At 62.9% G+C, this 22,347-nt stretch overlaps 4 protein-coding genes across 9 annotated transcripts in view; 1 reads left to right on the forward strand and 3 right to left on the reverse strand.

Annotated features, from left to right (window-relative positions):
- The window catches only part of LOC120499008 (collagen alpha-1(I) chain-like), a 34,258-nt gene extending 31,510 nt beyond the window's left edge, over positions 1–2,748 (reverse strand). For 2 of the 4 annotated variants that reach the window (XM_039702369.1, XM_039702364.1), the window contains exons 1-2: positions 2,392–2,748; positions 2,198–2,258 (exon numbers count right to left, since the gene is read on the reverse strand). In XM_039702369.1, the coding sequence (XP_039558303.1) occupies positions 2,198–2,229 (32 nt within the window). In that variant the 5' untranslated portion in view covers positions 2,230–2,258; positions 2,392–2,748. Of the gene's footprint in view, positions 1–2,036; positions 2,151–2,197; positions 2,259–2,391 lie in introns of those variants that run through there. The other 2 variants (XM_039702362.1, XR_005626785.1) reach the window with 2 other exon arrangements.
- A 461-nt stretch (positions 2,749–3,209) lies between these two features.
- MEF2B (myocyte enhancer factor 2B) lies at positions 3,210–14,544 on the reverse strand. Of its 3 annotated transcripts, none has more exons than XM_039702483.1 (9): positions 14,380–14,544; positions 7,111–7,190; positions 6,863–7,000; positions 6,596–6,727; positions 6,107–6,269; positions 4,865–5,010; positions 4,589–4,700; positions 4,416–4,503; positions 3,210–3,990 (listed from the first exon to the last, which is right to left on the reverse strand). In XM_039702483.1, exons 2-9 carry the CDS (start codon positions 7,162–7,164, stop codon positions 3,648–3,650), a joined length of 1,176 nt encoding a protein of 391 aa, XP_039558417.1. In that variant the 5' UTR covers positions 7,165–7,190; positions 14,380–14,544; the 3' UTR covers positions 3,210–3,647. The 3 variants fall into 3 exon arrangements, with proteins under 3 accessions (XP_039558417.1, XP_039558415.1, XP_039558416.1); XM_039702481.1 differs by having other exon boundaries at positions 6,797–7,000; XM_039702482.1 differs by lacking the exon at positions 14,380–14,544 and adding an exon at positions 7,446–7,554 and having other exon boundaries at positions 6,797–7,000.
- A 2,081-nt stretch (positions 14,545–16,625) lies between these two features.
- Positions 16,626–19,969, forward strand: TMEM221 (transmembrane protein 221). The gene is made up of 3 exons (XM_039702476.1): positions 16,626–17,082; positions 18,364–18,449; positions 19,464–19,969. Exons 1-3 carry the CDS (start codon positions 16,787–16,789, stop codon positions 19,967–19,969), a joined length of 888 nt encoding a protein of 295 aa, XP_039558410.1. The 5' UTR covers positions 16,626–16,786.
- Positions 19,970–21,000: 1,031 nt separating this feature from the next.
- BORCS8 (BLOC-1 related complex subunit 8) overlaps positions 21,001–22,347 on the reverse strand; it is a 3,224-nt gene continuing 1,877 nt past the window's right edge. The window contains exons 3-5 of the mRNA XM_039702493.1: positions 22,170–22,234; positions 21,780–21,887; positions 21,001–21,151 (exon numbers count right to left, since the gene is read on the reverse strand). Of these exons, the coding sequence (XP_039558427.1) occupies positions 21,109–21,151; positions 21,780–21,887; positions 22,170–22,234 (216 nt within the window). The 3' untranslated portion in view covers positions 21,001–21,108. The remainder of the gene's footprint in view (positions 21,152–21,779; positions 21,888–22,169; positions 22,235–22,347) is intronic.

Below are 22,347 nucleotides of genomic sequence, written 5' to 3' on the forward strand. Positions count from 1 at the left end.
GGGGGGCGGCTCTGGCAGCAGCACAACCTAAAAATAACGAGGATTTTATTATTTAAAAAAAAAAAATTATAATAATAATAACAGCAATCCCGCTGACCCCGCCGATGCGGCCCTGCACGGGCACCGGGCGCTCCGGGGACCCCACCGCGCCTCCCCGGGGGACCCTCGGGTTTGGGGCACCCCATGGGGTGCGCAGGGAGGGTGGGGGCTCCTCCTGCTCCTTCCCCCCCCGGGGCTGCGGAGGGCGCTCCCCTTGCCCGGGCCGCTGCGGGATTATTGCGTGGAAACGAAGCAGAAATTGGCGATTTTTTTATTCGATTGCACCCCAAATCCCTCGCCGCTCCGCGGGTTAACACCTGCGAGCCCCCGCGAATGGATCCCACCTTCCCCCGCTCCTCCGGGCTCACCGTGATTTTGGGAGCGCCAAAAAAAAACAAACCGGGGGCTCCGCGCCGCGCCCGGGGGGGTTTGCGCCCCAAATTCGGCCCCGGGGAAGGGGGGACACCCAGGGACACCCAACCCCCGCAGCCCCGGAGCCCCCGAGCGGGGCCGGGCCCGGCTCCAGCCCCGGGAGCCCCCGGGATGCGCGGCCGCTGCCGCCGAGCCGGGACCGCCGGTGCCGGTGCCGGTGCCCCCGGTGTCCCTCCGGGCCCTGCCCGCCCCGGGGACGAGCAGCCCCCGGCCCGGCGCTCCGGGAAGGCCTCGGGCTCCGCGCTCTCCCCTAATGAGCTCCGCTTATGCATTTCCTCATTAACGAATATTTCCCGCGGCCGAGCTGGGGGGCACCGGGACGCGCGTCCCCGGCCGCCCACCGCCCGTCCCGTCCAGCCGGGGCTTCCCGGGGGCTCGGCCGCTCCCCGCCGGCCCCGGGAGAAGCAGGAGGCCTGGCCTGGGTGTCGGACACCCCAAATCTTGCGGCCCGCGGCGTAATTCCCGTTCCCGGTGCCGGTGAGACGCCCGGTTTGCCCGGGGCTTCCCCCGGTGGAAGGCGCTCGGGCCGGGCCCGGCTGCTCCAGCCCGGTACCGGCGGGCCCGCTGTCCCCCACCCCCGACGGCGCGGGTTTAGGGGAGTGGGTGGCGTATTTTGTCTCCTTGATGGAGTTTTGATCAAAAATTCATTAAGAGGCGCTCGGCGCAGCGCCATGAATATTTCAGGGCTTTTGCAAAACAACAAAGTGGGCGTTTGGGGGAGGACGCACCGGGGGAGAGGCAGCCCCCGGTGCCCGTCTCGGCCCCGGTTTGAGGCGGCGGGGACGCCAGGAGGGCCCGGTCGCCTCCGTTCCGACGGGGCCGCAGCCCCGGGGCTGGCGGCTGCCCCGTTACACTGCGGGGAGCGGCCCCGGTTGTGCGGGGAGAGGCCCCGGTTGTGCGGGGAGCGGCCCCGGTTGCAGAGGGCGGCCCTGCAGGGACACCCGGAGCGCCGTGACAATCCGGAGTGTCCCCGGCCCTGCCCGCGGGCACCGGACGGTCCCTGAGCCGCGCAGCAGAGCTGAGGGGTGGGGACAGCGGGGGGACCCCGTGGCCACCCGGGATGTTCCCTCGGAGCGGGGACATCCCCCCCCAGGGGATCCGCTGACCGGGGCTGCTGTGGGCAGGAATTAACCCCAAACCGGGATGGAAATGTCCCCGACCCCAAATTGGGGTGCGGGGCCCCCCAGCACCTCCCGCCCGCAGCACGGGGGGGGCGCCGGCTCCGAGCGGAGACAAAGCCCCGGAGCCCCCCGGAGCAGCGCGGCCCCGGCTGGGCCTGCAGGTAACTGGGATTTACTGGGCCACCTCCCGGGCCGGCTGGGAGGGACACAGAGGGCCAGAGGTGGCCGCGCTGGGCCGGGAGCGGGGGCACGGCGGCTCTGTCGCTCCCCGGTGTCACCCCAGCAGCCCAAGGGAGCTGCGGCTCCCTGGGTGCCACCTTGGGGCAGTGCCACCCTCTCCGCAAGGGACAGAAAGGCCGCTCTGGCGACCGAAGCGGGGCTGGGGACACCCCAGGGCACCTCCCGAGCCCAGGTTGGGACGTGTCGCAATGGGCGGTACTGGACCTGCAGGCTCGGGTGGGATGCGCGGCTCCGGCGGCTCCCGGCGCTCCCGCCGCTGCCCTCCGCTCCCGCCGGCCGTTGCCGTGTCCCGGTGCCGGGATGCGACGTGTCCCCCCCGGCGCCACCCCCGCCACCCCAGCCCCCGGCCCCTCCCCGGGGCTCACCTCGCCCTGACATTTCCTGGCGCTCCTTCCATGCCAGCGGGTTGCCATAGCAAATCTAAATCTTACAAACAAAACCAGGGGAGGAAAAAAAAAAAAGAAGGAAAAAAAAGCCTGATTAGCATATATTCAAATGAGCCGTGCAATAATGCAAACCATAAATCACGCAGTCATTGCTATTCCATCAGCGTTCTCACCCCGGCCCCCGCTGCGCCGCCTCGCAAGCCCCGGCCCGGTCCCAAAGGTGGCCCTGGAGGGGACCTGCCACCCTTGGGGGTGGCGCTGGGCCCGGCCCGGCTCCGGGGCTCGGCACAGCCCCCTAATCCCGCCTGGTATTTGTGGCGCGCCGTTAAACCGGGCAAACTCTGCCCAGGATTAATCTCCCGGCCGGGTTTTAATCTCGGGGCTGTTATCCGCCCCCCAGCCGAGGGAAGGGGCCCAGCCCGGCGCTGCGGGGTGCGGGGGACCCCCAACCCAACCTGGGGGTGCCCAAGCGGTGCTGGGGGGACCCGGACCCCCCCAGTGTCCCCGTGGGGTGGTGGCGCTGCAGGACCCCGCTGTCCCGCCGTGTCCCCCCCAGCAGAGTGGCCGTGCCCAGCACAGCAGGGGATGCTCCCCCTCCCCAAAAATCGGCAGAACCCCCAAAGCCAGCCCAGCCCTGAGCTAAAACAGGCTCAGCTCAGCTGGGCTCGGCCTTGCCCCCCAAATCCCGATTTCAGGGGTTTTTCTTTCTCCCCCGAGACCCCCGAGAGGCTTTTTGGGGTCACCGAGGGGTGGGAGCAGCACGGCCGAGCCCCAGCGACCCGGCCAGGCCAGGGGTGACCCGGCTGTCACCCACCCCTCTGCTCGGTGACCCCTGAGCCTGGGGGACACGCGGGGGGGGGACAGCGACGCTGAGACCGAGGGGTTCCGGGCACGTGCCACCCCTCCCGTGGGGACAGCAATGCCGTGCCACCCCAAACCGGGCTGCCCGAGCCCAAAAACCTCACAGCAGACACCCCGAGCCCCCCAGCTCTTTATTGGATAATAAATAGAAAAGAGCCCCGGGCTGGGGGCGCGGCGCTGTCCCCTGTCCCCTTCCGTGTCCCCTCTCGTGTCCCCTGTCCCCTGGCCGCGGGATCGGGCCGGAATTGGAGCCGCTGCCGCTGCTCTCAGTCCTGCTGCCACCGCGTGGCACTTCCCGGCCACTCCCGCTCGCTGGGGACAGCAGGGGACAGGAGGGGACAGCAGGGGACAGGAGGGGGCAGGAGGGGACAGCGTCCAGCGCCGGGCTCCTGGCACGGCCGAAAGGAGGGGACCTGGTGGCATTTGGGGCGCCGGGGAGGGGGGTCCCTAGGGTGGGGACAGTGACCCTGCCGGTGGCACCGGGCGCGGGGGCTTCCCGAGGGGCTGGGACGGGGCAGGGGCGGGGGGCTGCTCCCCCGAGCGGGGTCCCCGCGCCCCGCCGGCCTCGCTATCTGTGCCAAACGTCCACGGGCTGTCCCCTGCGCGTGGGGACAGGGGGGACAGGGGGGACAGGGGGGACGGGGACCCTCTGCTCGTCCGGCAGCGGCCGCGGCGGCCCCGGCGCGTACGGGGGGAAGCCCTTGGCGAAGTCATCGCGGGGCTGGAGGTCGCCGGGGGCTCGGGAGGCTTCGCTGAGGGGCGCCAGGCTGGCCAGGGGCGGCTGGGGGGTGCCCGGGGGACAGCCCAGCCCCGGCGACACCCGCTCCGACTTGATGCTGATGGCCTGGTGCTGCGGGGACGCGCCGGGGACAGCGGCTGGCTCCTCCGCGGGGACGGTGCGGCTGCTGGCCCTGCGGCGAGAGGGGACGGGTGAGGGGCTGTCCCCGCGTCACTGCCGGGTGTCACCCCAGAGGGGTTGGGACCCTCCCCGAGTTCCTGTCCTGGACTGGTTCTGGCCCAGTTGGGCCCACGCGGCTGCTGGGGGGGACAAGGGGACAAAATCCATGGGGGAACCGGGCTGGGAATAACTGGGGGTGCTTCGGGGTGACCCCCAGGAGCGCCCTGGTGGGTGGGGGCTGCCCCTGGGTGCCAGCAGCGCCCGTGGCTGGGAGGTGACACCCGTGGGTGCAGCAGAATGGGGTCACCCTCACCTTGTCCCCACCCCAGGGCCACCCTGTCCTTACCCCAGGGAGGCCATATCGTACCTGCCCTGTCCCCTGCCCTGTCCCCGCCCTGTCCCCACCCTGTCCCCACGCCAGGGCCACCCCGTCCTCACGCCAGCGCTGCCAGGTCCCGGGGGTGCTGCCACGCCGGGGGGGGCTGCAGGAATCCGGGGGGCGGCGCGACCTCGCCAGCCCCAAAATCTGCGGTGTGGGAGGGCACAGTGAGCGGGGAGGGCGACAAAAGGAGGGGACAGCGCTGTCCCGAGGCTCGGGGACCGCGACTCACCCGCCTGGGCCGGGCTGAGGAAGGGGAAGCCGGCGAGGCCGTGGCTCGGGAGGCCGGAGCTGCCCGGGCTGAGCACGGGGCTCAGCGTCTGCAGCGCGGGGAAGAGCGGCCGCTGCGGGAAATGGGGGGACCCCGATGGGTTCTGTGCCCCAAACCCCCGGGGGACCCCTCCCCGCCCTCCCTGAGCCCCCCGGCGAGGCCCGCAGGACGGGGCGCGCGGGAGGAGCGGGATTTGGGGAGGGGACAGCGGCGTGGCCGTGGGGACAGCAGACTCACCGCTACGCCGGCAGCGCTCCGGCCGCTCGCCACGCCGCCCTGGCACTCGCCACGCCGGCCCTCGGCCCCCAGGAACAGCGGCGGCGGCGTCTTGGTGGCCAGGGCGCGGCTCAGGCTGGCGGCGGGGAACAGGGGGTAGCTGAGCCCTGGGGGACAGAGGGACAGCGGGACGCACGGATGACCCCCGGGGCATCCCCGCGGCCCCGGGGCCGTGTGTGCCTGCACGGTGCCGCGCTCCGCCAGAGCCACTTCCTCCGGGGCCACCTGGGCTGCGACAGGAGGTGACACGGCAGGGCAGCGGCTGGATGCGGCTCTGGGGCCACCGACGGGGGACAGCGGCCGCAAACCCCTGCTGGGGGCACCCACACCCGGCTGCCATGAATGCCCGGCGTGCCTGCGGCCACCACGCTGTCCCCACCAAGGATTTGGGATGCTGCCCGTCCCCATCCCGGGCCGCCCCCCGCCCCCGGGGGGTTTCTGCTCAAGCCCCCGGGTTTGCGGCGTTTTTCTGTCACCGCCAGGGCTGAGCCCCCCGTGCCGGGCGGCGCCGCTCGGGAGGGAGCGGCGGGCACGGCTGCGGGCACGGCTGCGGGCACAGCTGCGGGCAGCGCGCAGGAAGCAGCTGGAGCGAGGCCGGGCCGGTGTTTCCACAGCTGCGGCCCCGCTGCTGCCCACGCAGCCCCGGCCCCGCGCCCGGGAAGGCCCCGGGAGAGGAGCTTTGCATGCGGGGCCGGGCGGGGAAAATCCCCGCGGGGCGCGGGGTGCCCGGGGCGGGGGGTCCGTGGAGGGGATGGAGTGTCTGTGGAAGGGACAGAGTCTCCACAGTGGGGGTGCCCATGGTGGGGACGGGGAGTCCACGGCAGGGATGGGGTGCCCAGGGTGGGGATGGGGTGTCCAGGGGGGTGACGGGGTGCCCAGGGTGGGGATGGGGTGTCCACGCAGGTGTCCATGGAGGGAAGGGGGTGTCCATGGAGGGGATGGGATGTCTGTGGAAGAGACAGAGTTTCCACAGTGGGGACGGGGTGCCCATAATGAGGATGGGGTGCCCATGGCAGGGATGGGGTGCTCACGATGGTAATGGGGTGCCCAAGGTGGGGATGGGGTGCCCACGGTGATAATGGGTGCCCAGGGTGGGGTTCCTCCAGGGGCCCACGGGGGTGATGGAGTGCCCAGGGTGGGGACAGGACCCCCACGGCCGGGTCCCTTCCCCTGTGCCACCCCCTGCAGTGTCCCCGAGCCTACCTGGGGGCAGTGGCCCTGGGGACCGTCCCGGTGGCTTTGGAGCCGCGGCTCTGAAGGCGGGAGAGCGGCCCGGGCCCTGCGGGGAGCTGCTGCCGCTGCCCAGGGAGCCCTCGGTGGCCGGGGACGAGCTGCCGTAGGCGGCCTCGGGCAGCGGCACCGGGCTCTGCGGGGACACGCGGGGTCAGGGACAGGGACCCTCGGGACCCCTGGGGACCTCTGGGGACACACAGGGGTCAGGGACAGGGACACCCTCGGGATCCTTGGGAACTTTTGGGGACACACAGGGGTCAGAAACAGCCACCCTCGGGACCCTTGGGGACCCTTCAAGACAAACCAGAGGTCAAGGAGGGCGTGGGGACCCTGCAGGCAAACTAGAACCCAAGGACAGGGAAGGGACAGGACCCTTGGGGACCCTGGGGACCCTTCAGGATGAACCAGAACCCAAGGACAGGACCCTTGGGGACCCTCCACGTGCCACCAGCGACTCACATAAAACCTGGGCCGCGCCAGGGACAGATCCACGCCCTCCCCGCTCCTCCTGCCCTTGTCCCCGGGCGGCTCCGGGCCCTCCTCCAGCTCCAGCTCGTGGCTCTCCAGCCCCAGCCCTTTGCGCTTCAGCGTCTGCGGGGAGGCGACAGTGAGCGGGTCCCTGCGGCCACCGCGGGGCCCCGGGGCCGGCCCGGCCGCTACCTCGAGGATGTCGGAGTTGGTGCGGCTCTCGTGGGGCTCGCTGTACTCGGTGTACTTGAGCAGCACCTTGTCCATGTCGGTGCTGGCGTACTGGAACAGGCGGTTGGTGCTGTTGAAGATGATCAGGGCGATCTCGCAGTCGCACAGCACGCTCAGCTCGTACGCCTTCTTCATCAGCCCGAATTTCCGCTTGGTGAAGGTCACCTGAGGGGGGCCGGGGGTGAAACTCCCCAAAAACGGCGCTCAGTTCTCCCAAAAATCTCCCCTCTGCGTGGTTTTGCCTCCCATCCTCCCTGATCCCACCTCACCCCTACCTGCCGGTTCCGCTGGTCCAAAATCCGGCTGATCTGGATTTTTTTTCGGCCCATTTTCGCCTCCTCCGCTGGGTTTGGGGCTGGAAGAGAGCGAGAAGTGCCTGAGCCCCACAACCCTCGGGGCTGTCCCCAGCCAGAGTCCGCCCCAGCGCCGCCAAAAATAAGTTTGGCTGTGAAAAAAAATCGATTTTCAGAGGAAGTTTGGTCATTTCTTCTTCCGCGAAGATGGTGGCCAAGCGGAAAATGGAGGGAAATTGGGAAATTCTGCTGAGTTAGAGGAGAGAAAATCCCCTCGGCCTTGCTCAGCCACCCCAGTCCATCACTCCCCCGAGCACCTGTGGGTGTGGGCCGTGATCCCAAATGCTTCAGGGGGCTTTGGGAGCAGAGAGCCCACCCCAGACCCCGGGGTTCGCTGCGGGGCTGCTCCTGAAGCTGCTCCTGGCGGCTCCGTGGGACGGGGAGGGCGTTTAAAGGGGGCCGGGCTGGCGGCGGGGAGGGTCCCTCAGACAAAAGGAGGGTTGGTTTTAGGTTCAAATTTGGGGATTTTTTTTTTTAATTTTTTTTTTTCAAGCTCCAGCAGACTAAATTTGACCTCCGCAGGCCAGGAAGTGGCTGCACGAGGAGCCAGCAAAGCGAAACCACCCACCCACCCCTGCGGCCTGAGCCAGCCCGGGCAGGAACACGGGGCTGGTGACACCCCGTGCCACCCTGCCCGAGGGGTGCCAGCACCCCCGAGCCTGTCACAGCGCTGGGACACCCCCCTGCTGTCACCCCCCCAATTCCTGCTCTTCTGCCACCCCCACAGCAAGAGCCACCCCAAAATCCCCAAGTGCCACCAACGGGGCAGAACCACGGGTGGCACTGAGGTGTCCCCAACAGGTCCCTCGTGCCCACCCCGATGTGGGCACAGACCCGGCCTGGCTGTCCCCGCTGTCCCCAAAGCACAGCCACAGGCAGGAGCTGGGGAGCAGAGGGGTGGCAGCTCCGTGTTGGGGACAACTTTGGGACCCCCAGCTCGGCCAGCAGCCCCCTCCAGTGCCAGGCCGGATGCCAGGGTGCAGTTGGGGACCCTTGGGTCCCCCGATGCCCCCGGCGTGTCCCGCTTCCCCCTCTCGAGCACGTTGCCATTTTACCATCGTGCTCAGCTGCTATTTTTAGCTGATCAAAACTAATTTTAATTTATGGAAGGAAATTGTGCTGCCGTTCCCACGGCCCCGCTGCCACCCTGTGTCCCCGGGCCCACGCACGACCCCCCCGTGCCCCCCCGAGGCCCGGGGGGTGCCCAGACCACCCCGGCCCGCCGGAAGGGGCCGAGAATTCCCTGGTGGAAAAGGCGAGGTTCTCCCGTTCCCAACCACCCCTGGAGGGTTCTCCTTGCTCCGCCCGGCTCCGACACCTGCGGCGCACCCTGGGGACACCCCCGGGTCCCCGAGGGCCATTTCGGGGGTGGCACTTTGGGGCAGGACATGGCTGTGACCCCCCCGTCCCTGCACAGCCTCAGCCTGGGGGGATGGACACAGGGATGGATGGATGGATGGATGGATGGAGGGATGGAGGGATGGATGGATGATGGGTGGATGGATGATGGATGGATGATGGATGATGGAGGGATGGATGATGGATGGATGGATGGTTGGATGGATGATGGATGGATGGATGGATGAGGGATGGATGGATGATGGATGATGGATGATGGATGATGGATGATGGATGATGGATGATGGATGATGGATGATGGATGATGGATGATGGATGATGGATGATGGATGATGGATGATGGATGATGGATGATGGATGATGGATGATGGATGATGGATGATGGATGATGGATGATGGATGATGGATGATGGATGATGGATGATGGATGATGGATGATGGATGATGGATGATGGATGATGGATGATGGATGATGGATGATGGATGATGGATGATGGATGATGGATGATGGATGATGGATGATGGATGATGGATGATGGATGATGGATGATGGATGATGGATGATGGATGATGGATGATGGATGATGGATGATGGATGATGGATGATGGATGATGGATGATGGATGATGGATGATGGATGATGGATGATGGATGATGGATGATGGATGATGGATGATGGATGATGGATGATGGATGATGGATGATGGATGATGGATGATGGATGATGGATGATGGATGATGGATGATGGATGATGGATGATGGATGATGGATGATGGATGATGGATGATGGATGATGGATGATGGATGATGGATGATGGATGATGGATGATGGATGATGGATGATGGATGATGGATGATGGATGATGGATGATGGATGATGGATGATGGATGATGGATGATGGATGATGGATGATGGATGATGGATGATGGATGATGGATGATGGATGATGGATGATGGATGATGGATGATGGATGATGGATGATGGATGATGGATGATGGATGATGGATGATGGATGATGGATGATGGATGATGGATGATGGATGATGGATGATGGATGATGGATGATGGATGATGGATGATGGATGATGGATGATGGATGATGGATGATGGATGATGGATGATGGATGATGGATGATGGATGATGGATGATGGATGATGGATGATGGATGATGGATGATGGATGATGGATGATGGATGATGGATGATGGATGATGGATGATGGATGATGGATGATGGATGATGGATGATGGATGATGGATGATGGATGATGGATGATGGATGATGGATGATGGATGATGGATGATGGATGATGGATGATGGATGATGGATGATGGATGATGGATGATGGATGATGGATGATGGATGATGGATGATGGATGATGGATGATGGATGATGGATGATGGATGATGGATGATGGATGATGGATGATGGATGATGGATGATGGATGATGGATGATGGATGATGGATGATGGATGATGGATGATGGATGATGGATGATGGATGATGGATGATGGATGATGGATGATGGATGATGGATGATGGATGATGGATGATGGATGATGGATGATGGATGATGGATGATGGATGATGGATGATGGATGATGGATGATGGATGATGGATGATGGATGATGGATGATGGATGATGGATGATGGATGATGGATGATGGATGATGGATGATGGATGATGGATGATGGATGATGGATGATGGATGATGGATGATGGATGATGGATGATGGATGATGGATGATGGATGATGGATGATGGATGATGGATGATGGATGATGGATGATGGATGATGGATGATGGATGATGGATGATGGATGATGGATGATGGATGATGGATGATGGATGATGGATGATGGATGATGGATGATGGATGATGGATGATGGATGGATGATGGATGGATGGATGGACGGATCCATGGACGGATCCATGGACGGATGGCTGTGTCCCCCACCTGCAGCAGGGACATGAAATAACTCCCAGCTTTGCTTGGGGACAATCCCCCTCAGGTCCTTGGCTGCTGTGGTACCTCAGTGCCCCATGGGGTGACGCCCAGGGGGACCTGGAAGGTTCCAGCACCCTCAGGGTGATTCCAGAGGGGTCCTGGCAGGTGCAAGCACCCTTGGGATGATGCTGAGAAGGTCCTGGAAGGTGGGAGGGAATCCAGAGGAAGCAGAGCCACATCCCTGTCCCTCCAGGGGCTCCAGGGGGTCCAGCTTTTCCCTCTGGGTTTTAATTGGGATAAAGCCACCAGGGGCATCACGGGCATTGTCACCTCCAGCCAGGTGGCACCTCCAGGGCAGGGTGGAACCTGATTCCCGGGAGGAGCCGGCACCCAGGGAGGGCTCCCGGATCCCAGAGCCCCTCCTGGCACTGTCCCCACCACGGGGTGTCCCCTGGGCACCGGCACCCCAACAATCCAAGGCTCTGGAGATTCCAAAGTTCCCAGACTGGAGATTTTTCCCTCCGGTGCTCCTGGCACCCATCGGGCTCCGCTGCCTCCCATGGGTGCTCGCACGCACCGGGATCGGGGTTGGGATCGGGGTTGGGATCAGGGTTGGAATTGGGATTGGGATTGGGATCGTGGTTGGGGTTGGGATCAGGATCAGGGTTGGAATTGGGATTGGGATTGGGATCGTGGTTGGGGTTGGGATTGGGATCAGGATCAGGGTTGGGATTGGGGTTGGGATCAGGGTTGGAATTGGGATTGGGATTGGGATCGTGGTTGGGGTTGGGATTGGGATCAGGATCAGGGTTGGGATTGGGGTTGGGATCAGGGTTGGAATTGGGATTGGGATTGGGATAGTGGTTGGGGTTGGGATCAGGATCAGGGTTGGGATTGGGATTGGGATTGGGATTGGGATTGGGATTGTGGTTGGGGTTGGGATTGGGATCAGGATCAGGGTTGGGATTCGGGTTGGGGTTGGGATCGCTCCCACCTCATCCCAACCATTCCCAGCACCCCCAGCGGCCTCACCCTCATCCCCCGTGCTGGGATTGGGGTTATTCCAACCCCCCGCACCCTCTGTGCCTTTAGGGGGCATTGGCACAGCGCCGGGGGTGCAAATTCCTAATTGCAGCTCCTAATTAGCGAGCTGAGACCAAACGAACCCTGAGAGAGCCGCGTGTTTTCCATGAGCCACTGCGGGATCCTCAGCACCACAACGGGGCCTCCAGCACCCTCACACCCCTGATGGTCCCAGAAATCCAAAATCCACCGGATTTACCCTAAAATCCAGGCAGGTGGGGCATTAAAGGAAAAAGCTGCCCCAGGGTCTGAGTGCTCCCCTAAAACATGCCCGAGGCAGGGTCTGGGAGCTGCCCAGGGATTCATCCTCCCATGGGGAGCAGAAAGTGTAGGAACGGGGTTTTTTACCAAATTGTGGGGGTTTTGCTGCAAATCTGAGAGCCGGGGGTGACTGGGGAGGACTGGGAGGGGATTGGTGCTCAAAGAGCCACTGGTGGCATTTGGAAGCTCCCAAAAAGCGTTTGGTGGAGGAAAAAACACAATTGGAGCAGGGAGAAAGAGTTTCCATCCCCAGGGAGGGGAAAAATCTGAGCCAGGAGTAGAAAAATCCCACAGGAGGGAGAGGATGATGATGGGACTGGGAGGGCAACAGGGATGGGAATGGGGGTTTGAAATGGGGTTTGAAATGGGGATTTTAGGAGCACCAGTGCTGGGCCCAGGGGGACACGTCCAGCCCTGGCTGGATCCCAGGGATCCCCTGGGAAGGGCTGAGCTGGTGTGAGCAGCATCCCGAGCCCAGCACGGGGAAAAGTCAAAGTTGAGCACGGAGTTTGTGCCTCTTGCTTTTTATAGGTTGTTTAAACAAGTGACCAGTACAAACCAGCGTGGGGCTGGCAGCGCCGGGTGGGGACTGGGAGCCGGGAGGAGCCAGCTGGGAAACAGGGCAAAGGTGGGGATGGGGCTCCGAGGGGGTCTGGCACCACCACGAGCTCCCCAAATCCCGTCCCCCACTTCCCAAATACCCAGCAGCCATAAAACCCTCAGGTTTGGGGGCTCGGGGGACACTGCCACCCTCCAGCCCCGCTGTCACCCAGGGGTGACACAGAGCGAAAGTCCCGGGCGCTGCCACGGCCCGGGACGATGGGCGGAGGATTTTCGGTTCCAAAATGAGTGTGAGGAAGGAGGAAGGATTGAAAAGGGCCCAAAACCGAGGCGGCTCACGGCCCTCGGGGGGATGGACGGACACAGGGACCCCCCCCTCCTGCCCAGGGCATGGCTGAGGCTCGCTGGGTGCCACATCCAGGGAGGAACTCGCAATTCCCCAGGGACTGGGGTGGATTAATTTGGGGGTGGTCCCCAAATTGTGTTTGGGGCACTCAGGGCTGGCCCCGTGGCTTGGCTCACACACATGGTTTGCTCCTGACAATCCTGCGGGGATTTTTGGGAAGAGGAGTGAAATCCAAGGGGTTTCAATTGTCCTGATTTCCCCCCAAACCCTTCTGGGTGCCCCCACAGCAGCGTGACAGGCTTTGAAGCGCCCTCAGTGCTGGCAGCACCCAGCAGGATCCCTCTGCCCTCGCACTGGAGCCTCCCAAAGTCCCCCAAAGTTTCCCAAATCCACTTTTTGGGGTGTGGTGCGTGCCCTGGCCTTGGGAAGGTTTGGGATCCCACAGCAGACCTGAGGCCTGCACGCGCCTCCCCCCTTCCCCAGAGCTCTGGACGTCACCGTGACGTGTCCTGGCAGCGAGGCCGTGGCACAGTGCCAGGGCCGGGCTGGCCGGATGGGCACCCACGCTGCCTCCCGGCCGTGCCCCGGGGTGCCCGTGGGGGTCCCTGGGCACAGCCCGGGGTCCCATCCCCCTGTCCTGCCCACCCCGAGCTTCCACGGCAATTCATCCCCTGGGAAAGTCCAGAGCTGGCAGCGCTGGGAACGTTTGTGTCATTAAAGGAGTGAAAAAACCCCGAGGATGGGGACAGGGACCGGGACAGGGACAGGGACAGGGACAGGGACCGGTGCCGGTGCCGCCGGTGCCGCCCTCACCCGCTCCGGGTACTCGAGGGATGGGACAGGGATGGGACAGGGATGGGACAGGGACACGCTGGCAGTGCCTGTGCTGGGCAGGAGGATCCGGCAGCGGGTCCACCTCGCTCTCCATGGGTGCCAGGGGGACCCAGGTGCACTGGGACACCCTGGAGGTGCCACCCGGAGGTGCCACCACCCTGGAGGTGCCCCTGGCAGGAGCCGCGGCCGTGTCCCGTAACCGGGCTGCCACCAGCACGTGCCGGGAGCAGCCAGGCCGCCGTGCCACCCCGAGAGAGGTGACAGCGCCATCGGGGGTGAGCGGGCACGCCGTCACCGCTGTCACTGCAACCACAGCGAGCCAAGAGCCCGCCGGTGCCGTGCCTCAGTTTCCCCCCGCGCCCTGAGCTCCGCCGCAGCCCCAGAGGCGCCGGTGGCCCCGGGGGTGGCGGGGAGGCGGCGGCGGGGCCGGGGCAGGGCGGCTGCCACCCAGGCTGCACTTTTGGGTTAAACCCGGGCGTTCCTCCCTGCGCAGACACGAGTAAAAATAACCGCCCCGAGCTCGGCGCAAACCGCAGGCTTTTTATAGCCCGCCATCCCGAGACGGCGGGGCGGGGGCCGGGGCTCCGCCGTGCCCAGAGCAGCCCGCCGGGCGCCGGCCCGGCCGCACCGGCCCCTCCCGGGCCCGCGCGCCCCGACGGTGCGGCCGCCGCCGCGGGGACGGGGCCGGACAAACGGGGCTGACAGCGGTGCTGCGGCGTGTCCCCGTCCCCTGGGCTCGGAGCCGGGGACAGCGGAGCGCGGCACCCCCGGTGCCCCCGCGGGACACGCACCTGGGCAGCGGCGCGTCCTCCCGGCGGCTCCGCGCCCTCCGGGCAGCGCGGCGGGCCGGTCCGGGGCCGGTGCCGGTGCTGGTGCCGGTGTCTGTCTGTCGGTGCCGGTGTCTGTCTGTCGGTGCCGGTCCCGGTCCCGTTCGCGTCCCCGGAGCGCGCTGCCGCCGCCCGGCCGAGCAGCGCCGCTCGCATTTGCATAGCCCCGCCCACCCCGCCGAAAGATTTGCATACAGCAGCCGGGCTGCTCTGCCATTGGCTAACGGCTGGTGTGTATTTGCATGGACACGCCCCCGTGTGGATGAGGGGCGGGGCGGAGGAAAGGGGCGGGGCCGGGGTTTGGGGCGCTGCAGGTGGGAAAAGGGGAATTCAGGGAATTCAGGGAATATCACGGAAATCAGAGAATATCAGAGAATTCAGGGAATATCAGGGAATTCAGGGAATATCAGGAAATATCAGGGAAATCAGAGAATATCAGAGAATTCAGGGAATTCAGGGAATATCAGGGAATACCAGGGAATTCACGGAAATCAGGGAATCAGGAGAATATCAGGGGAATATCAAGGGAATCAGGGAATCTTAGGGAATCAGACGCCACCCCGCCCACAGCAGGGACATTTTTGCCCCCTGGACATCCCGGGGGTCCTGAACCCCCTCCCAGTCCCGTGAATCAGGAGGAAATTCTGGAGAAACGAGGAGTTTCTGGATGAGGCTCCCAGGCGTTCAGGACGTGACATCTTCCTCAGAGCTGCTTTTAAAGCTCGTGATTTATAGAGTGCAATTAGCAGAGTGTTAATTAGCCTCGCCAGTAATGTTAATTGATCCTGAAGAGCGGCTGGGGGGAGAACAGGAGCGCCGGCAGAGCCTGAGGTGACACATCCAGCCCTGGGACGCTTTGGGGACACTCGGGGTGGCTCTTGGGGTGTGGGACATCCCCGCCCTGTCCTGGGTCTGGCCCGGGTCAGGGCGCTCCCAGCCGTGCCAGGCAGAGCCGGTTTTGGGGACAGGGACCCCGCGGTGCCCCCGGCTCGGGGGGTGCTCCCTCCCGAGCTCCTCCTGCCCCAGTCCCGGGGTTTTGGGGAGCCCGGGGTGCAGTGCCCGGGGGTGAGAGCTGCACCCAGGGGACACCGGCGGAGGGCACGGCTGAGCCCTGTCCCCGCCCGGGACACGGCACAGGGACAGGGATGCCGTCACCAGGAGCTGGTCTGGGGACTTTGGGCCGAGCCACCCCCACCCCCTCCCCCTTCCAAAAATGCTGGAAACGAGCCGGGAGCCAAAAGCTCCGGCTGCTGCCAAGGCCAACAGGCGGGACTTCAAAACAGCCCCGGGTCCTGCGGGCCGAGCCCAGGGGGGCAGCGGGAACCCCCCACGGGGACGGCAGGGACAGAGGGACAGAGGGACAGCAGGGACAGAGGGACAGAGGGACAGCAGGGACAGAGGGACAGAGGGACAGAGAGGGACGGCAGGGACAGAGGGACAGAGGGACAGCAGGGACAGAGGGACAGCAGGGACAGAGGGACACAGAGGGACAGAGAGGGAAGAGGGACAGCAGGGACAGAGAGGGACAGCAGGGACAGAGAGGGACAGCCAGCACTGCTCCTCCAGCAGACAGAAGCACCGGCTCGGTGCGGTCCCACAGCCCGGCCTGGGCACGGCTGCTGGCACCGGGATCGGGAGGCGGCGTGGTGGCACCCGGTGCCAGCGGGACCGCTCGTGTCCCCTCGTGTCCTCTCGTGTCCCCGTGCCGGGAGCGCGGGCCCTTTCCCAAGGTGCCGGGGGTGAATTTCCCGGGGTGGGTCGGGTTTGGATCCTCCCCAGCCCCGGGGAAGGCGCAGTCCCCCGGGAGCGCTGGGATCCCGCTTCCCAGGCTGCTCACAGCCCGGGGGGGTCCCGGCCCGGGGTCCCTTCCCAGCCTGCCGGGACTGGGAACCATTCGGGAGCTCCCTGGGGGCTGCGGGGGCAGTCCCGGCGCAGGGGCAGGCCGGAGGTGCCTGTCCCGGGGGATGCGGGGGTCGCGGTGCCCCCGCCCCACACCGGGGGGGCAATCCCGGGGTTTTCCCAGGGAACGGCAGCGCTGGGAACGCGGGAAGCGGCTCCGTGGCCGTCTGTCCGTCGGTCCCCACCCCCGCTCCTCCCTCCGGCCCCGGGAGGCTCCCGGGGCCCCACCGGGGGCGGGGCCGGCCCGGGACGGTCCCGGCCCGGAGGCAGGACCGGAGGCAGGACCGGAGGCAGGACGGGCCCGCCCCGGCGGACGCCGCGGCACGGAGGCGCTCCCGGCCCGGTGCCCGTGCCCGGTGCCCGTGCCCGGTTCCCATTCCCCGTCCGAGCTCCCGCAGCGGCGGCACCGAGGAGTCGGGCAGCGCACGCTCCCCCGGCTGCCCCGGTCCCCGGTGCCGGTCCCGGCCCCGCCATGCCCTCCGCGTACCCGCAGCGAGCCCTGACGGTGCTGCTGCTCTTCGGGACCTTGTCCGCCGCCATGGCCCTGCTCTCCTCCAGCCTCATCTTCCAGCTGCCGTCGGGCCGGGCCGCTCCCGGGGCCGGTGCCGCTCGCGGGGCGCTCCCGGAGCCGGTGGCCGCCGCTCTGCTGCCGGTGTCGGCCGTGCTGGCCGCGCTCTGCCTGGTGCTCAACGTGAGCTGCCTCCTGCTCTGCCTCCTGCACGGCTACTGCAGCACCGAGCTGAGCCGGGGCCGGCCCGGGCCCGAGCGGTGAGAGCCGCGGGGCGCCGGGGACCGGGCACCGAGGGGACCGGGGCTCCAGGGGACCGGGAGAGGCGGGGATGCTCGGAGGGGCCGGGGGATGCTCGGAGGGTCCAGGGATGATCAGAGGGATCTGGGGGATGCTCCAGCCACGTGTTGATTTAATCATCACCAGCACTTTTTACACCTGCAGAGTTATTGCCAAAGAAATTCCTTTTTTTTTTTCATGGATCTGGAGTGGGCCGGGGGCTCCTGGCCCAGCATCTGGGTTAAAACTAAAAACCATCTCGGGGATAATCTGATTTTAAAGGATTTTGGTGACAACTGGGCTTGGTGGGGTGGCTCACGCAGTTTTGGGAGCTCTGACTTCAGTCAAAACTCGCTGGAAGGGAATGACGATGTTTCCACGGCTTCTTTGTGTCCCTAATTAGAGAATCCAATCAGTCCGGGCTCTGCACCGAGCACCGGGCTGGAGAAATTCCAGCAGCGCCTCCTCAGCCTCACCCAACGCTTCATTAACGGAGGAGAGCGAAAATATTTCCCTAAAAACACAAAAAATTCCCACAACAAACTCGGCTTTTTGTGGGAGCTGGAAAATGAACAACAACAAATTCCCTCCGCCGAGCTGAGAATTTTCCTGTGGTCCCGGCCTGGATTTTGGGCTGTAAATGCTCCTTTTTGGGGGCTGTGAAGTTGGAATTTGGGAACTGAGAGGTCATAGTTCAGGGAAAAGTCCATTCCCAAAAACTCCCAGAGCAAAGCGCGGGGAGGCTCCTCCCAAATAATCTGAATTTCAGGAGGATTCCTTTCCCTGGGAGCCCCCAGCAGATCCCTCCCCCGTGCCTCAGTTTCCCCAGCTGCAGCTGGAGCACTCGGCTCCGAGCGGGGAGGAAAAGCGGCTTCGGGCCGTGGCCAGGAGGTGGCGGCGATGTCCCCGAGCTGCGCTGGCTCCAGGCTTTTCCTGGTCACACCAGGAGCAGGAGCAGTCCTGAGTTCCTCACTCCAGGGGTTTCCTGGGCTCAGACCAGGATCAGTTCTGAATTCCTCATCTCTGAGATTTTTCCTGGGCTCAGATTCCTCACTCCAGCGATTTCCTGGTCAGATCAGGACCAGGACCAGTTCTGAATTCCTCAATCCAGATTTTTCTCCTGGGCTCAGACCAGGAGCAGTCCTGAGCTCCTCCCTCCAGACTTTTCCTGGGCTCAGAGCAGGTGTGGAGCCTGCCCAGAGCTGTTTTCCCTGCCAGGAGCCCTTCCAGAGGCTCTTTTCCCTCTTTTCCCCCTGTTCCAGGGCAGTCTGGTTCCTCCTGGACAGCCGGAGCGTCCGGCACGCGGCCGTCGGCCTCTTCTGCTGCGGGCTCTGCCTCTACCTCACAGGCAAGTGTGCCCCAGTGCTCCCAGTATTCCCAGTGCTCCCAGTGTTCCCAGTGCTCCCAGTATGCCCAGCCTGCGCTGGTTCCTGCTCCAGCACCGCTTTGGTTCACAGATGGCTCCAGCAGCTCCTTTCCACAGCGTGAAATTCCCTTTCCAGGGGCCCAGGCTGGGATGTTGTAGGAGCTGGAGGGGTCCAGAGATGGGAACGGAGCTGGAGAATTCCTGAGGGGGCTGGGATGGGGCTGGAGAATTCCTGAGAGAGTTGGGAATTCCTGAGGGAGCTGGGAAGGGACTGGAGAATTCCTGAGGGGGCTGGGATGGGGCTGGAGAATTCCTGAGAGAGTTGGGAATTCCTGAGGGAGCTGGGAAGGGACTGGAGAATGTCTTGAGGGAGCTGAGATGAGGCTGGAGAATTCCTGAGGGAGCTGGAGAGTTCCTGAGGGGGCTGGGAAGGGGCCCAGCCTGGAGAAAAGCAGATCAGGAGGACATTCCCAGTGTCCCCAAGCCCCCAGCAGGAGGGGACAGCCAGGAGGGTCCCAGGGGACACCAGGACAGGAGGGGACAGCCCCAGCTGGGCCAGCAGCAGGAATTTCCTCCTGGAAAGGGCAGCCAGGCCTTGGAAGTGCCCAGGGAGCTTTGGGGTCCCCATTCCTGGAGGGGCTCCTGGCTGGGCAGTGGGTGACCCAGAGGGGCTCGGCCACAGCTTGGACTTGGAGCTCTTCTCCAGCCTCAACCACTCCAGGAATTTCCAAATCCATCCCTTTTTAATCCCAGCTCCTGAGCTCTTTCCCAGGCTCTCCTGAGCTGTCCCTGAGCCCTTTTCCAGCCTGAACCATTCCAGGAATTTCCAAACCCATCCCTTTTTACTCCTGAGCTGTCCCTGAGCCCTTTTCCAGCCTGAACCATTCCAGGAATTTCCAAACCCATCCCTTTTTACTCCTGAGCCCTTTTCCAGCCTGAACCATCCCAGGAATTCCCAGCCCAGCCCCTCAGGGTGCCTGTGCTCTGCTCCCCCAGCTCTGGCCCTGTTCATGCTGCTGCTGTTCGAGCTGGAGGCTGCAATTGCCAGCGCCTGCATCCTGACCTCTGGAATCCTCGTCCTGCTCGTCTCCCTGCTCCACGTGCTGCTCCGTGCTTCCCGCGTTTCCCGAATTTCCCAAGGCTCGGAGCCCTCCCCAGCCCTGTACGAGAACCTCAGGGACGTGGCTCCTGCTCGGCCCCGCCCCGAAATCCACCCGGAATTCTCCTTCCCACCTTCCCTGGAGGGCAAATCCCAGCCGGGCTCGGCCTCCAGCAGCGACCTGAGCTCCAGGAGCAGGGAATTCCCCAGGGAATCCCAGCGGGAATTGTCCAGGAGCAGGGAATTCCCCAGGGAAGCCCCAGCCCAGGACTGGTCCCGCACTCACAGGACACTCCTGGGCTCGGGGCTGCTCCAGGAGCAGGGAAAGCCCTGGAATGTCATCCCCAGGGGCATGAGGAATGGGATGTCCCACAGAGCCACCAAGGACTCCACGCTGGTGTGAGGGAAATTCGGGATTTCCTGGAGTTTCCTGGGATTTGCAGCTCTGGAGGAGGAGCTGTTGCTGGTTTTTCACAGTTTTGGGGTTTTTTTCCTGGAAAAATTCCTCCAAAATCCCAGTGCTGCCTGCTTGGAGAACCCCAATCCATCCCAGCTCTGGGAAATGGGGATGGGGAGCAGAAATTGGGATTTTCACCAGCAGAATTTCAGACTTTTCCAGCAGATCCTGGCTGATTTCCCTTCTCCTTCCTCCCTGCTCCATCCTCATCCTCAGCACTGGCACGGGTGGGGAGTGGGGTGGAAAAAATCAACTTTGGGGTGGAAAAAATCAACTTTGGGGTGGAAAAAAATCAACTTTGGGGTGGCAGGAAGGGGGTTTGGGAGGCCAGGAACAGATTTTGGGTGGGAAAAAGCAGATTTGGGGTGTCAGTGCTGTTATCCCAAATTCCACCTGTTACCCCAAGAGCAATTCCCCTGGAATTTGAGTTCAGCCATTCCCTGAATCCCTGGAAAATCCAGGAGGGATCCACACCAAAGCTCTGCTCCCTTCCAGACACCTCCAAAACAAAAAAAAAAACAACTTTTTTTTTTTTATTTCATAGGATTTTAAGGAATTTTTCCTCCTTTGCAAGCCTAGAACTCCACATTTTTTGCTCCATACCCTTGGAAACCCCAGGATAAAAAAGGAGCTCCAAGCTCCCACAGCAGGAGAAAAGCTGAAAACCTTTAAAAGGAATTTTCTTGTTGGTTTTTTGGGGATTTTTGTATTTTTTTTTTCCTTTTTATTCTCGTCCTCATTAAAAGCAAACCCAGCAATTCCTTGGCAGCAGCTGGAGAAGTTTCTCCTTGGAGAATTCCTCCTCAACAAAAGCTTGGAGAATGTGCTCACATTCCAGCTTTTTATACCAAATTCCCAAAGCAAAACCTCATTTGGTTTGGTTTTTTTTGGGAAAAAAAAAAAGCCTGGGAAAAATGGGGAGGACAAACACAAACCCACCCCGTTTTTCCATGGAAAAAAGGTCCCAAAAATCAGGATTTGGGATTTTCCAGCTCTTTTTTTTTTTGGTGTTCCTGGGAATTCAGGGGCTTCTCTACCTGTGGTTTTCCCATTTTTTCCCAAGGCTGGGAAAATCAGGATGAAAATCAGGAAGTGCCTGGAGGATTCTTGGGCTGGGGGGTGATGGTGCTGTGGAAAGAAAAAAGGAAAAGTTAAATTCAGCAGCTTGAAAATGTGGGAAATTTGGGGTTTCCTTAAAAAATTCCCTGTGCTGGTGGTTGCTGGGTAAGGGGTTGTTGTTGGGGTGGCACAGCCACTTGTGCAGCCTGAACAATGCCAAAAAATCACCCCCAAAGTCAAAAGAAACCCCAAAAATCCCTCAAAAAATTAAAAAAAAAAAAAGTCCCCCCCACAAAAAAAACCCCAACAAAAAACTAAAAAATCCCTCTTTTTTTTTTTTTTAAATCCCAAAACCTCCCTAAAATTCCATTTATTCCCACTCTTTGCATTGCAAACAGTGCTGGTCAGGGAATGCTGTCCTGGATAATCCTGGAATTCTTTTCCTGGGATTCTGGGGTTCATAATCCCTGCACCCCTAAACTCCAAACCCTTCGGATCTCCCCAAAAACCTCCCAGAAATTCAATGTATTCCCACTTTCCCCTTGGCAGACAGCACTCTTTTCCCTGAGGGAATGGGGTTTCAGTCAGGGAGCGCTGTCCTGGGTAATCCCGGAGTTTTCCCTGGAGTTTTCCCTGGAGGTTTCCCTGGAGTTTCCCCTGGAGGTTTCCCTGGAGGTTTCCCTGGAATCCCGGGTACCTGCGGCCCTGGGCGGCGCTGAGCTGCTCCTTCATGGCTATGGAGTGCCTGAGCAGGCTGTCGATGCTCTTGAAGTAAACACTGCTGTCAGTCATGCTCTTGATGGCACTGGGGAAGTGGGAAAAGGGGGAGGAGATGGAGCTGGAATTCCCAAATTCTGCTTGTTCCCCTCCAATCCCAGGAAAGCTCAGCTTGGAGGGTTTCCACTGGGGGAAAACTTGCAGAAAATGCTGAAGTTCCTGCCAGGAGCTCCCAGATCCCAGCTCGTTCCCTGGATCCTGCTGGTTCCCCAGGGATTTCCCTCCCAAGGCGGAAATCCCAAATGCAGCCCCTGCCACCCTCCTGCCCTGGCTCCCGCGGGGTTTTCCGGAGGATCCCAGGACTGCACACCTGCAGGCATACTCCACGGTGTAAATGGCTCCCTGGCTCTGCTCCTCCCAGCTCTGCATGTCCGACTGCGGGGGGAAAACAGGGCTCAGGATCTGCACCGGGAGCGGGGGCTGTGGGGTGGGATAATGGGATAATGGGAGAATGGGATAATGGGATAATGGGATGGGGTGGGGGGAGT

Source organism: Passer montanus, unplaced genomic scaffold (assembly GCF_014805655.1).
Source record: "Passer montanus isolate IOZ18808 unplaced genomic scaffold, ASM1480565v1 scaffold156, whole genome shotgun sequence".
NCBI lineage: Eukaryota > Metazoa > Chordata > Aves > Passeriformes > Passeridae > Passer > Passer montanus.

Coding starts and splice junctions, on each gene's coding strand:
- TMEM221 (XM_039702476.1), top strand. CDS start 16,787: ATGCCCTCCGCGTACCCGCAGCGAGCCCTGACGGTGCTGCTGCTCTTC. Junction 17,083..18,363: donor GGCCGGCCCGGGCCCGAGCG/GTGAGAGCCGCG, acceptor CCCCTGTTCCAG/GGCAGTCTGGTTCCTCCTGG. Junction 18,450..19,463: donor GCTCTGCCTCTACCTCACAG/GCAAGTGTGCCC, acceptor CTGCTCCCCCAG/CTCTGGCCCTGTTCATGCTG.
- MEF2B (XM_039702481.1), bottom strand. CDS start 7,164: ATGGGCCGAAAAAAAATCCAGATCAGCCGGATTTTGGACCAGCGGAAC. Junction 7,001..7,110: donor TGGACCAGCGGAACCGGCAG/GTAGGGGTGAGG, acceptor GGCCCCCCTCAG/GTGACCTTCACCAAGCGGAA. Junction 5,011..6,106: donor CCCAGGGCCACTGCCCCCAG/GTAGGCTCGGGG, acceptor TCTGTCCCCCAG/GGCTCAGCTACCCCCTGTTC.